The sequence below is a fragment of the Equus caballus genome, chromosome 6 (genome assembly GCF_041296265.1).
Source record: "Equus caballus isolate H_3958 breed thoroughbred chromosome 6, TB-T2T, whole genome shotgun sequence".
In the NCBI taxonomy this organism is placed as follows: Eukaryota; Metazoa; Chordata; class Mammalia; order Perissodactyla; family Equidae; genus Equus; species Equus caballus.
Genome location: NC_091689.1, coordinates 65,378,712 through 65,392,293, shown reverse-complemented (window position 1 = coordinate 65,392,293; position 13,582 = coordinate 65,378,712). Strand labels below are relative to the sequence as shown.

At 37.2% G+C, this 13,582-nt stretch overlaps 1 protein-coding gene across 4 annotated transcripts in view; it reads left to right on the top strand.

Moving 5' to 3' along the window:
- The window catches only part of INTS13 (integrator complex subunit 13), a 29,932-nt gene that overhangs the window by 163 nt on the left and 16,187 nt on the right, over positions 1-13,582 (top strand). For 2 of the 4 annotated variants that reach the window (XM_001502728.7, XM_014740702.3), the window contains exons 1-6: positions 124-389; positions 1,376-1,611; positions 3,618-3,692; positions 9,915-10,117; positions 10,500-10,580; positions 11,984-12,074. In XM_001502728.7, the coding sequence (XP_001502778.4) occupies positions 1,387-1,611; positions 3,618-3,692; positions 9,915-10,117; positions 10,500-10,580; positions 11,984-12,074 (675 nt within the window). In that variant the 5' untranslated portion in view covers positions 124-389; positions 1,376-1,386. Of the gene's footprint in view, positions 1-123; positions 390-1,375; positions 1,612-3,617; positions 3,693-9,914; positions 10,118-10,499; positions 10,581-11,983; positions 12,075-13,582 lie in introns of those variants that run through there. The other 2 variants (XM_070271094.1, XM_023643277.2) reach the window with 1 other exon arrangement.

Genomic DNA, 13,582 nt, shown 5'->3' with positions numbered 1-13,582 from the left:
GAGTGATTGGGAAAATCAACGGGGAGAATAATCTTGATGGTCGGAGGCATTTTTTCCCTTGGTTCCGCCCTCTTCCTGTTTAGCGACCTGGGCGTCTAGCCCACGGAGGGGGAAGGGCAGCTTGGCGGGGCTGTCGAAGAGTCTTTGCGCACGCGCAAGTCTGAGTGTGTGGGTGTTTCTGTTCATGCGCACGCGCGCGCGCTCCTGCATTTAGGAAGCCTGGGAAGGACCGGTGTGCTAGGAGATGAGCGGGGAAAGCATAGCCCCCTGTCTTTGGTACCAGACATTCCTGATTGTGCGCTGACCCTTCCCACCCAGCCAGCAGCCTTTTCCAGAGTGGCTGTGGTCCATAGCCTCTGTTCGTTTTCACTGCAGGACCAGGCACGAAAGTAAGCGAACCTCGATCCTGAGGTCTTCCGTATCCACTCACCTTGTACTTTCCACCCCTCACCCTCCAGCAGTGTGTCTAGTTTTCTCAAGAGTTTTGCATGAAGGGGAAATGCATTTGAAAACAGGAGAAGAACATAGCTGGATCGTAAAAATTCAGTTCGTTTTGATGAACACTTTTGCTCTGCTTACCATGTGCTTTTTGAATGTGGATTGTCTATTCTGGATAAGATTTTATTAGCGAAGCAAGGGAGTTTCTATAAGAAAAAGTTTTAAAAGTTGTTCCTCCCCAACAGTGTGCCGGTAGCAACTAAGTTTTTCTATTGTACGTGATAAATTACTATGGTGTTTCAGAAGCTAAGGAAGGGGGAGAGTGTGAATTTCAAGTCCTTATCCTGATGGGAAGACCTGATATGTAGCTGTCTTAGGAGATATTTCTTTTGTTCTGGGCCTTACTTTTGCTGTCACTCCTCTTTCCTGTTAATTCTCCCTTCCTCCCCACTCCCCTTTTTTTCAGAAGTCTTGAGACTTTTTGGAGGGAAGCCCAAATCTGACTTGGGTTAGTTTGGGGGTTTATATGTGTTTGATGTCAATTAGAAAGGATCATCAAAAGTTTATTTGAAGAGTATTTGTCGTTTATTATATTTGTTATTATGTAAGCCAGTCAAGTACAGTTATTTGGAAAAATATTTTCTTCTGACAATTTTCAGTTCATTCAAAAAACAAAAAAATATGTGTGGACTGTAATTTTGCCTGTGGTTGGTGGAGTGACAGTTTAATATGGTGTAGCTCATCCCTTGAATTGATAGTTACTTTCTGGTAATGACCTCATTAAATCTTGCTCTTTGTTGGATAAATTTCTTTGAATACTCGTTATTCATGTTCCCTACCAAATCTTCTTGTGAAAAAAGATACATTAATTAGAAATAATTTAAGATATTAAATATTATGTATAAGACATTTGGCTAATATATTTTATCCCTTACAGGGTAAAACAAAATGAAGATTTTTTCGGAATCTCATAAAACAGTATTCGTTGTGGATCACTGCCCTTACATGGCAGAATCATGCAGACAGCATGTTGAGTTTGATATGCTGGTGAAGAATAGAACCCAAGGAATCATCCCTTTGGCCCCTATATCTAAATCATTGTGGACTTGCTCAGTAGAATCTTCCATGGAATATTGTAGAATAATGTATGATATATTTCCTTTCAGAAAACTGGTGAGTACGAAGTATAAGCAAAATCATGATTTGGGGGATGTACTTAACTGCCTGTTATATTTTTTATATGTGAATTTACTATAGATTTGACTTGCAACTCTTTGCTATTTTAAAAATATGGTATATAGACTTCTCTTTTGGGATTAATATGTTATATGTATTTAATTAGGGCCAGCAACAATAACAACAACTAACAATTATGGAGCATTTATATGTGCCAGGCCTGTTCCAAAGTGCTTCATATTTATTAACTCTTTTAATTCTCACAAAAATCCTATGAGGTAGCGACTATGATTTACTGGGATAAAATTCAAAGTATATAATAACCAGATGCAACAGGCACTGACCGTTGAAAACTGCTGCCAGCCTAAGCAGAAGGGTTGTCGGCTCTAAGCAGTTTGTCAGAATGTACTGGTTTGTAGCATCTGACTATCAGCCTTATTTATTATTGCCCTGTTGGAGATGCAGAGACTGAGGTAAAGAGAAGAAACTTGTCCTGAGTCACATAGTTAGTTAGGGGCAGAACCAGAATTTGAACCTAAGCAGGCTGAGTGCTTATGGTTTTACTGAATGTGTGCTGTACTGCTGCAGGATTTGGCCATATCAGAAAGAACTGCTCTTAAGAATGCTAAGCAGAAATTGTTTTTATCAATAAGAAGAGAAATTGAAGATTGATAGAAATTTCAAGAATGCAAATTATCTTCAGGTTTCAGAATCTCAACTGGTTTATTTTGAGAAAGTCATTTGGTTAGCCACAAGTGGATAATTTGCTTTGTCTCTCATTTGGAGCAGCCTAGACTGGAACCTAACCAATTCTTAGACTGGCACAGGCAGGGCAGTAACAGTAAGGCTGAACATAGTCTAATGTTATACGTAAAGATGTGTTCCAGATTAAAATGTAGTTCCTTTGTAAATTGTGCATTATGTTGGGTTAAAAGAAAGTATATGAGAGGAAGGATAATGTAGTGATATAGGGCACAGGCTTTGGTTCAAATCTTGGCATCATAAGCTACCAGCAGTGTGACCTTGATCATACTGCTTTATCTCTCAAAGCCTCAGTTTCCTCCCGTGTAAGCGTAACACCTACTTCCTATGGTGATTGTAAGATTTCAGTGAGAGAATGTAAATGAGGTGGCTAGTAAAATATGTCCCTGTCAGATAGGCCTTAGGAAGGAAGGCTACTTAATTAAGCTTGCTGGGGAAGCAAAACTAGTATTTCGTAGATATTATGAAAAAAGATCATGGATTAGATCATGTAGTCCAGGGGAAAGAAATAATCTCACCCTCCTCCCAAAAGGGAACATAGTCATCATTTGATATATTTTCTGACATATCCTTGCTGTGCATGTCATCTTACTTGGTAGTATTTTTTTGTTTGCATTTTACTTTAAAATTTAGAATGAAGTCCAAATCAGTCATTTTGGCTCTCAATGATTATGTGGTATGGCTGCTGCCTGTTTCTCTGAGTTTGTCTCCTGCCCCTCTGCCTGCCCTGCCCTTCACTCTTTTGAGGGTTCACACTTAGAGGCCTTTGCATTTGCTGTTTGCTGTACCTGGAATTCTCTACGTACAGCTCTGTCCATGGCTGGTTTCTTTGAGCCATTTTGGGTTCCCCTTAGGTGCCACTTCTGTAGAGAGCCCTTCTTTGACCTCTCAACCTAAAGTAGCTAACCAACTTCTTGTTCAAAGCATTTATCACTCTCTAAAGTTATCTTGTTCACTTATTTATTTGTATTTTCCCTGCACTGCCCTCTGTTTTCCCCCTATCCCCCACTCCTGGCTTTCCCCACATTGTGAGTAACAGAACTGTTTTATTCATCGCTATGTTCCCATATCCCCAGTGCCAGGAATAGTGGCTGGCATGTAATAGGCATTCTCTAACTATGAAATGAGTGAATGAATGAGTCAATCTTCAAATCAGTGCTGGAGACTGCATATTATTTTAAATATGATGTGATTGAGTGGAATTAGAGTTGAATACTAATTATTTCTTTAAAATCTATTAGGTGAATTTCATTGTGAGTGACTCCGGAGCACATGTTTTAAATTCTTGGACTCAAGAAGACCAAAATTTGCAGGAGGTATGGTTAGGTTTTGAGCTGTGGCCATTTTAAAAAATTATCTGAATGTGGTAATACTTTCTTAAAAAATAGTTAAATTTTTTTTATCAATATAGTATTTGTAGGTAGTTTTAAAACACCAACTGATACTAAAAGAAAAAGAGCTATCTCCATTCCAGTCTTTCCCCACTTCCTAGAAGCAGACTTTCAACTTTTTGGGTCACCTAGTATTTACTTCTGTGTTTCTAAATAACATGTTTTTACTGCTATTTATAGAGTTCTCAATTTAAACTTTACTTATCATCATTGTCAATGAGGATTTACCTTTTATATTCCTTCTTCCCTTCCCTCATTTTCTCAATGTTGTTATATGGGAATTTTTGGTTTATTCAAAATTCCGTGTTTGCATTATAAGGTCTGTATAAAGTGTTACTCACTGCTAAGCCAAGTAGTATATGTGATTATTTCCTTTCTTTTTTTTTAAGGTTTTATTGAAATATAATTGACATACAGCACTGTATAAGTTTTAAGGTGTACAGCGTAACAATTTGACTTATATTTTATTTCCTTCCTCGTACAACTTTTTGTTTATTCCTAGAGTTTATCGTTTCCTTTTTTTCTTAATTTGTATAGTTTTCTGTGTTATCTGTTGCTGCTTTTCCTCATGTGTCTACAAAACTTCTCAATATTTTAATCATGAATGTAGTAGAAATTTAGTAGTTTGATTTTTTTTTTCCTTACAAAACTTCTCGGAGCACAGTCTTCTGTTCCCTTTGAACTGGCTGCTTCTGGGCCCAGCGCACTGCTGTCATCCTCACCTCTCCCTATTTTTCAGATCCCAGTTTTTTTCCTCTTTTTCTCTGTGGAATCTCTTGTTTTGGTAGAGTATTACCTCCAGAATTCTTGTAACTTACGTTACACTTTATTAATGCCTGGGATATAGAAATTTCGAGTTGGAAACGACTTTTTCCTTAAAATTCTGAGGACGCTCTTCCACTGTTTTATAGCTTCTAGTGTTGTTGAGAAGTCTAATATCATTTTTCCTCATAATTTCTCTCTGAAACCTTTTTGAATCTTTTCTTTCCCCCTTTATGGTCTGAAATTTCTCCATGATGTCCCTTGGTGTTGGTTGAGCTAGGCCTTGTATTTTTCAGGAAGATTTCCCTGTATTGTTTCTTTGGTAATGTTCTTATCTCTGTGTTCTGCTTCTTACTGGAATCCCGTTTAGTGGGATGTTGGACCTACTGAATTAAATTCCTTATTCTTTTTCTCATTGGTCCTCTTTTTTTTTTTGAGGAAGATTAGCCCTGAGCTAACATCTGCTGCCAATCCTCCTCTTTTTGCTGAGGAGGACCAGCCCTGAGCTCACATCCGTGCCCATCTTCCTCTACTTTATATGTGGGACGCCTACCACAGCATGGCTTTCCAAGCAGTGCCATGTCCGCACCCGGGATCCGAACCGGCGAACCCTGGGCCAACAAAGCAGAACATGCGAACTTAACCACCGTGCCACCAGGCCGGCCCCTCACTGGTCCTCTTCTTGTTCTACTTTCTAAGCCTTTTACCTATTTTCTTTTAATCCTTATACACAATTTATTATTTGATCATATTTTTAATTTCCAAGAACTCTTACTTATGCTCTAATTATGTCCATTTTGTCATATCATTTTCTTGTTTTATGGGTGTAATTTTTAATCTGAAGGTATTAATAATAGTTTATTTGAAGTTTTTTTTCTTTCTTTTTTTTTTGAGGAGGATTAGTCCTGAGCTAACATCTGCCACCAATCCTCCTCTTTTTGCTGAGGAAGATTGGCCCTGAGCTAACATCTGTGCCCATCTTCCTCTATTTTATATGTGGGACGCCTGCCACAGCATGGCTTGATAAGCGGTACCTAGGTCCGCACCCAAGATTCGAACCATCAAACTCCGGGCCACCAGAAGCAGGGTGTGTGAACTTAACCAGTACACCAGAGGGCGGTGCTCTCAGAATTCTTTTCATGTTGAGGCTTTTCTTAAATGCCATTGATATTTAGCCATGCAACTTTATTAAAAGCAAGGCGCTAAGCAGCAGATTAGAGGATCTCCTTGTTGTGGAATAGCTAGTGCTGACTGGGCTTCACTGTGGTTTAATCTAATTGCTTTCACTGGGGGGCCTTCAGATGTCAGAATGGACAGATCATCTCTCTGGTGCTGTTCATGGTCTCCAGAGAAGATCTTCCGCTCTTCTAAGGATGCTGTAAACTTGGTTGTCAGCCTTCTGGGAGCCAGGGGAGAGGGTAGGTTCCCCCATCCAGTAGGCAGACTTTGACTCAGTCTTTCTGGTTTTAGTCTAGTACTGTGCTGTCCGATGTAGTAGCTACTAGCCATATGTAGCTCCTGTTAGCTATTAAATAGCTACTATTTAAATTTAAATTAATTAAAATTAAATACAATTAAAAAAATTCACTTTCTCTGTAGCATTAGCCATGTTTCAGACGATCAGTAGGCCACATGTGCATAATGGCTACTGTATTGGATAGCGCACATGTAGAACATTTCCATCATCACAGAAAGTTCTGTTGGGCAGCACTGGTCCATTATCGTACCCTTACACTGTACTATGCTCTGTGGTATCCATGCTTGGTACCTTTCTAGCTCACTTCCTCCGATGAATGTGATTCTGTATCTGGGGGCATTGAGGAGGGGTAGTCACTTACATGGGTAGGGTATGAGTAAGGTCTGGGAATCCAGTTGCTCTTTATACTGACTTCAAGTCATTCATAGTTTTCAGGGTCTTGCCTCATCCCTGCTTTGTGTGGTACGTGATCCCTCCAGTTCCTGAACTTCCGGATGCTGAAGCACATATCATCTTGCCTTTTTCCTCCCTGTAGGCACTTAGATTTCAGCTTTCTTCATCCAACCAAGCCCATTACCATTCCACCATCCATTTTAATACATTCTTTTGACATCTTTTTTTTGCTGTTGTCACCTCCTCTATTCTCTTCATCTTTATGCATTTATGGGTTTTTCCCCCTTTGGTTTATGCTTTTTAAAATTAAATTTCTTTACTACAGTTTTAGTGGAATTTTAGGAGGGAGCAGAAATAAACCCATGCTCAATCCAAGTTTATGCTTTTTGAACATTATTTATCTACGGATACTGACTGTGGCAGGTTATGTTCTTTGCCTTGGTTTAGTTAGATAGAAGATCTCAGTCTACTAGGTTCTTCACTGATGAATATGAACATGAAAGACAGGCATTAGTGAAATACTACATTATTTGAATTATTTCATGTTAAAATTTTTCTGTTAATGGATGCCCTTCAGTGGAAATAATCCCATTCAAGCGTATTTTAAATAGAACACTTCTAAAGAAAATGTGTTTATCACAGCGTTTAGTCTTAAAATGTCGTGATTAATATTATAATATGTAAACATATCTAACCTTTCATTCTTTTGGATAACTCAAGGAGTAGGCTTTTATTGGCTTGGCTTTGCATTTATATCACTCCAGAATGTTCTTTCTTCTTTCATTATTTGAAAAAATCATATTAAGCATTCCATATATTCCCTCTGTAATGTCTTTTTGAAATGGCATGTATTCTGCTTTATTTCTTTCAAGAGGTGCTGTGAAAGAAGCCTGAAGTCTCTCTAGTTGTGTATGAAAAAAACTAAGTGCAAATTTGTATAGATTTTCTTTACTGCACCTCTGCAGTGCAGTAAAAAGTATGCATTTGATAATAGAAAGTATACTGATGATAAGAGAATTACCACTTCCCTCTGCTCTCTGAAGGTGAAGGCACATTATGTCGCACTCATTACTTTTAGATCGTGAACAGAAGAGCAAACTCCAGTGGTGAAGGCAACTATCTAGCAAATCACTGGTGTTTGAAATGATGTAAAATGATTGACATTTTGTATAAATTAGGTATAATTTTGTCTATGTTAACCCATTTAATGTTTAACTTTAGTTATCCATGTCACTCCTTTCCCAAATTATTGTGAATAACCATGAGTAACAGTTAAGTAGATTGGTTGAAGAATGTTTGGGCTGGAAGGATAGTAGACATCTTCTGCTTCAACTCCTTCATTGTGCAAGTGAAGAAACTGAGGCCCGTAGGGGTCAGAGGTTGTCCGACTTATGTACCTGGGTCCAGGGTTCTTTCCATTGTAGCACATAACTCTGTCCTATACATCTTAAATTTCCTTACAGAAAAATTGTCGGACTTCAGGAGTTTGGGTCTTGTTTTTGTTGGCTAAGTTAACTGAAGTTTGAAAGTATCAGACTGGTGTGGGCCGGGTTCTATTATTGTTTTCACTTTTAGATTAGAGGAAAAGGGCCAGGAGAGATTGATCAGGTCACACGGTGTTATAGGCAGAGCCCAATTTCAGTCTATATTTGTCTGACTCCAAAAGTTACATGTTCTTTCTTCTGCTTTCTCCAGGACCACAACACTCCTCCCCTAAAAAGCTACTTTTTATTAAGCTTCTCCTGTTTACCAGGGACTTTATCATAGTCATTTATACACAGTAATCTTTCTTTTTTGATTACTTTTTGTGAATAAGTAATACCCATGTAACTTAAAAATAAAACTTACATATATACATCATGTATACATATGTACACACATGCATGTGTGTGTGTGTAAGTAAAAGGTAAACTTTGAAGCTTCCCACGCATCCCCTGTACCAGTTAGTGGGGTGCTGGAGCCTGCTCATAGCAACTTGCAAGAGCTGACTGTGTGCATCTCCTGCCAACTTCACTGTCAGTGCTTGAAATCGGCCATAGTGGGAGTGTTTAAGCATTGATATTGGCAAACTACAAATTAGAGCTTTTTTCCCTCTTTGGAGAGCTGGTTTACCAGCACATCACTGTTTATCCCTACCACTGTTAGTTTTTGACAGGTTCTTCGAGAGTATCCTTATGCAGACACAAAGTAAAGCCCTCTTACCTTGTTCTTTTCAAGATTGTTTTGGCTATTCTGGGTTCCTTGCAATTCCATATGAATCTTAGAATCAGCTTGTCAATTTCTTCAAAGAAGTCAGCTGGGGTTCTGAGGTATCATGCTTAATCTGTAGTTCAACTTGAGGAATATTGCCATTTTAACGATAGTAAGTCTTCCGAACCATGACATGGGATGTTTTCCATTCATTTATATCTTTAATTTCTTTCAACAATATTTTGTAGTTCTCAGAGTGTAAGACTGGTATTTCTTTTGTTAAATTTATTCCTAAGTATATTATTCTTTTTGGTGCTGTTGTAAATGAAATTGTTTTCTTAATTTCATTTTTGGTTTGTTCATTCCAAGTGTATAGCAGTATGATTGGTTTTTGTGTATTGATTGTGTATCCTGCAACCTTGCGAACTTGTTTATTATTTCTAATTTTTTTTTTCCTGAGGAAGATTCACCCTGCATTAACATCTGTTGCCAATATCCTTCTTTTTTTTTTTTTTTGCTTGAGAAAGATTACCCCTGAGTTAACATCTGTGCCAGTCATCTTCTGTTTGTATATGGGTTGGAGCCACAGCGTGGCTGATGAGTGGTGTAGGTCCACACCCAGGATCCCAACCCATGAAGCCAGGCCACCAAAGTGGAGCATGCTGACCTTAACCACTATGCCATGGGGCCAGCCCCTCTCAGTTTTTTAATGAATTTCTTAGGATTTTCTACATGCAAGATCATGTCGTCTGCAATGTAGAGATGGCTTTACTTCTTCCTTTCCAACCTAGATTCCTTTTACTTCTTTTTCTGTCCTAATTGCTCTGGCTAGAACTTCCAGTACAGTGTCGAATAGAAGTGGTGAGCGTGGGCATCCTTCTTCTATTTCTGATCTTAGAGGGAACACATCCAGTCTTCACCATTAAGTATGATGTTATCTGTTGGTTTTTCATAGATGCCTTTTATCTGCTTGGGGAAGTTCCCTTCTATTTCTAGGTTGTTGGGTGTTTTATTATGAAAGGATCTCAGATTTTGTCAAATGCTTTATATGTGTTTATGGTGATGATCATGTGGTTTTTTTTTTTATTCTCTTCATACAATATTTACATTAATTGATTTTTTAATCAACTTTGCATTCCTGGGATAAGTCCCACTTGGTCATGGTGTATAATTCTTTTATACGTTGCTGGATTTGGTTTGCTAGTATTTTGTTGAGGATATTTGTGTCCATAAAAGATACATTAGTCTTTAGTTTTCTTTCTTGTGATGCTTTCGTCTGACTTGTGCACGCTCTTGTCAACGTAATTGTTTTCCCTTTTACTTAGCTAATGGCAGCATTGGCTGCTGTTGGGCCTCCTAATCCACGGGCAGATCCAGAATGCTGCAGTATTCTGCATGGCCTCGTTGCAGCAGTGGAAACCCTGTGTAAAATTACAGAATACCAACATGAGGCTCGTACTCTGCTAATGGAGAATGCAGAACGCGTTGGAAATAGAGGACGAATAATTTGCATTACTAATGCAAAAAGGTGAGACCTTAATCAAAGTAATTCTTTCACTGAGGGAATTTTAATGTCCTATTGTGGTTTTTATTTAAAAAAGCAGAAACAGCATGTTAGCATTTAAGCATATTGCAAGTGGCCCCTCTAATATTGAAGCTGTGTTTATCCAATTCTAAAATAAAGACTCATCTCAGTGAAAACTCTTTAGATTGTCACCATATAGGTGAATTTGACTTTTTTTCTCACTAGTTTTTCATCTGGTTGTTTGGTATTATGAACGAGCACACTAAAGACAGTCCTTGCTGAAGTAACTTTAAGTGCCTGTAACAAGATACTACAGCTGAATGGTGGGTTTATTTTTTTCTCTTACTGTTTATTCTAAGTTTGTTACATCTTCCTTATGCCGTAGTGATAGCCATGTGCGAATGCTTGAGGACTGTGTCCAGGAAACAATTCACGAGCATAACAAGCTTGCTGCTAATTCAGATCAGTGAGTATAATCCGTAAATGAAATAAATATTCCATTTTATAGTCCTATGTATTTCATTATAATTATTCCAGTAATTTGAGTAGTAATCGCTAGCATTTCCTTGAATTCTCTACTGGCCCTACAAATTAGTCAAAAAAATGTATGTTTGATCAGAAACTTTTTCCTTTCACTTTAAAATTTTCCTTTTTTTCACAGGAAAGATGATCAGAAGGGTAAAATAATATATAAATTTATAATGTGTATTTGTTTTGTTGGCTTACTGTCCTACTCTGTTGCAAATTTGTAAAATGAGTAAATTTTTGGTGGCATTATTCAGCATGTACTAAATCAAAACATAGCAACTAATTGCATTGTAGGAATTTTTTAAAAAGAAAAAAAGCTATTAAAGACGTGTATGGGGCAGTTGCAATGTGGAGTCTATAGTAGGTTGAGCTGTTATTAATGTTCTTAGGTGGAGTACTGGTATTGTTAATGAGTAGGATATCGTCACTAGGAGAAGCATGCTGAAGTATTTAGGAATGAGGTATCATTTCCTCTGCAACTTATTCTCAAATGACTTAGTGAAAAAAAGTATACATCTATTTAGGTATGTATGGAGAAATCAGATATAGCTAACAGTGAATCTAGGTTAAGGATTTTTGGGTGTTCATTGAATCGTACTTTTCTTTCAACTTTTCTGTCAGTTTGGAAATTTCAAAATAAAGAGTTAGGGAAACGTTTTAGCATTATAAATCCTGTATTCTTTGAAATAACTAATTATAGGTAATGGTTTGTATTGCCTGATTTTGTCCTTAAAAAACATTAGTAAAAGGGAAGCTGAGACACAATATATTCGTTTTCTCTGTGGCAATTACCTACTGAAAATTATACCTAATTATAAGAATTTTCCCTGGGGCCAGCTCAGTGGCATAGTCGTTGAGTTCGTGCGCTCTGCTTCAGTGGCCCAGGGTTTGCAGGTTCAGATCTCAGGTGCAGACCTAGCACCGCTCAGCAAGCCATGCTGTGGCAGCATCCCACACAAAATAGAGGAAGATTGGTATGAATGTTAGCTCAGGGCCAGTCTTCCTCACACACACACACAAAAGGCTAGGATATACGTGTTCAGCCATCTCATTCAGATTATTAAAGGCCTTGTTTAAAAAAAAAATTTCCTTTGGCCTTCAAACACACAGAAGATTATCATTTTTGCATTTGAATTAAATTCATATAAATTATTTATTAAATGTTCATGCAAGTACAGCAATTATACGGTCTTTCTAAATATCTAGCTTTTGTGTTAACAGTAGTATCTGAGTATAATAGCAATACAGTGCTTTAGTATACTAAATTTCTAGTAGTTCACCTGCCTAGATTCTTTACATAGTATATATTCTTATACTCTAAGTGAAAAGTTTCTCTTTAAGTCTCATGCAGATTCAGAAGTGTGAGCTGGTCTTGATCCACACCTACCCAGTTGGTGAAGACAGCCTTGTATCTGATCGTCCTAAAAAAGAGGTAAGTACAGAAGTAATGGAAGAAAAGATCATTGTTAGTTATTAATAGTAAATGCTTATGAATGGTTAGCATTAAAATGATCGTATTACCAACATTTTCTGCCAAGACAATCTTAGAACTTTCAAAACAACCTGTATGGCGAAACACCAGATTGGTTCTTTATGTTATAATTGTAGATTTATTTAGTGTTTTCTGTTTACTTTCCTGCTGACATTTATTTTAATTAAATGTGTTGCAAAACCATGCATAATTTGTATTGTTCCGAAAATTTCAATTACTGTAATAGATTTCAGCTGCTGTAATGACTTTTTATTCTGTAAAAATCTTTTTTTCTCATTAGAAGAGCAATACACTCTTTAACAAAAATATATTCCAATAACAAAGAAATTAATTTCACCCTTCCAGAGCGGGAAAAAACCTAATTTCCAGCCTTGGTTTTACTTTTTAAATAAATGTGAACAATTTTAAAGGAAAAGACGAGTCTGTTGATTGTTGAAAGGATTTATATCACATAATGTTCTCCATCATTGGTCTGTGATTAGAAATGTAGATATATGTATTTATATAATTATGTTAAACGTATATGTTCTTATGCTCTCATTTTTCATTTAGCTTTATTTAATATAAACGTGAAGTTATTACCTTAGTTTATGAATATTTTATAGTTATGTGGTATTTTTAAGTCATTATCTCATTGTCTTGCGTGGTTTCCAGCATAAGCCCATTTTTTGTTAACTCTTTTCTACCTCTTTTGATAATGTGGCAATATGTTGGCTTTACTTTGTGATAACTAAAAAATTTATTTACAATAAATATTTTTACCCTGGAATGAGTAAAATTGTGTGTTACCCTGTTATAAATTACTTTTGGCTGCCTTATCGCATTTATTGGTGACAAAATATAATGTTTGTGGTGATTTCCACTTTCTTTATAAGAAGTAGTTTTTTGTTTGTTGTGTTTTTTTCGTGAGAGATTGGCCCTGAGCTGACATGTTTTGCCAATCTTTCTCTTTTTGCTTGAGGAAGATTGTTGCTGAGCTAACATCTGTGCCAATCTTCGTCTCTTTTACATGTAGGATGCTGCCACAGCACTGGTTGATGAGCAGTATATAGGTCCACACCCGTGATCTGAACCCACAAACCCTGGGCCATCAAAGTGGAGCATGCGAACTTAACCACTTTGCTACCAGGCTGGCCCCTATAATGAATGAGTAGTTTTATCTGCAAGGGTTTGTCCTCTCCATAAGATGAGTTATTTTTTCTACAGTATTTCTCTGGGCCACTTCAAATCCGTTTTGCATATAGATAAATAAAAGTAAAAGATTATAAAGTAAAATATATATTTAAATCAAAGACTACTCCACTCCAGGTTTCAAGAGGACAGGGCCTTTGTTCACTGCTGTATCCTCCAGTAGTTCACACAGTTTCTGGCATATAATATAGTAAGTTCTGCTTACTACCTGTCTGTTGAATGAATGAATGCATGAAAATTTATTGCTAAAATAGTGA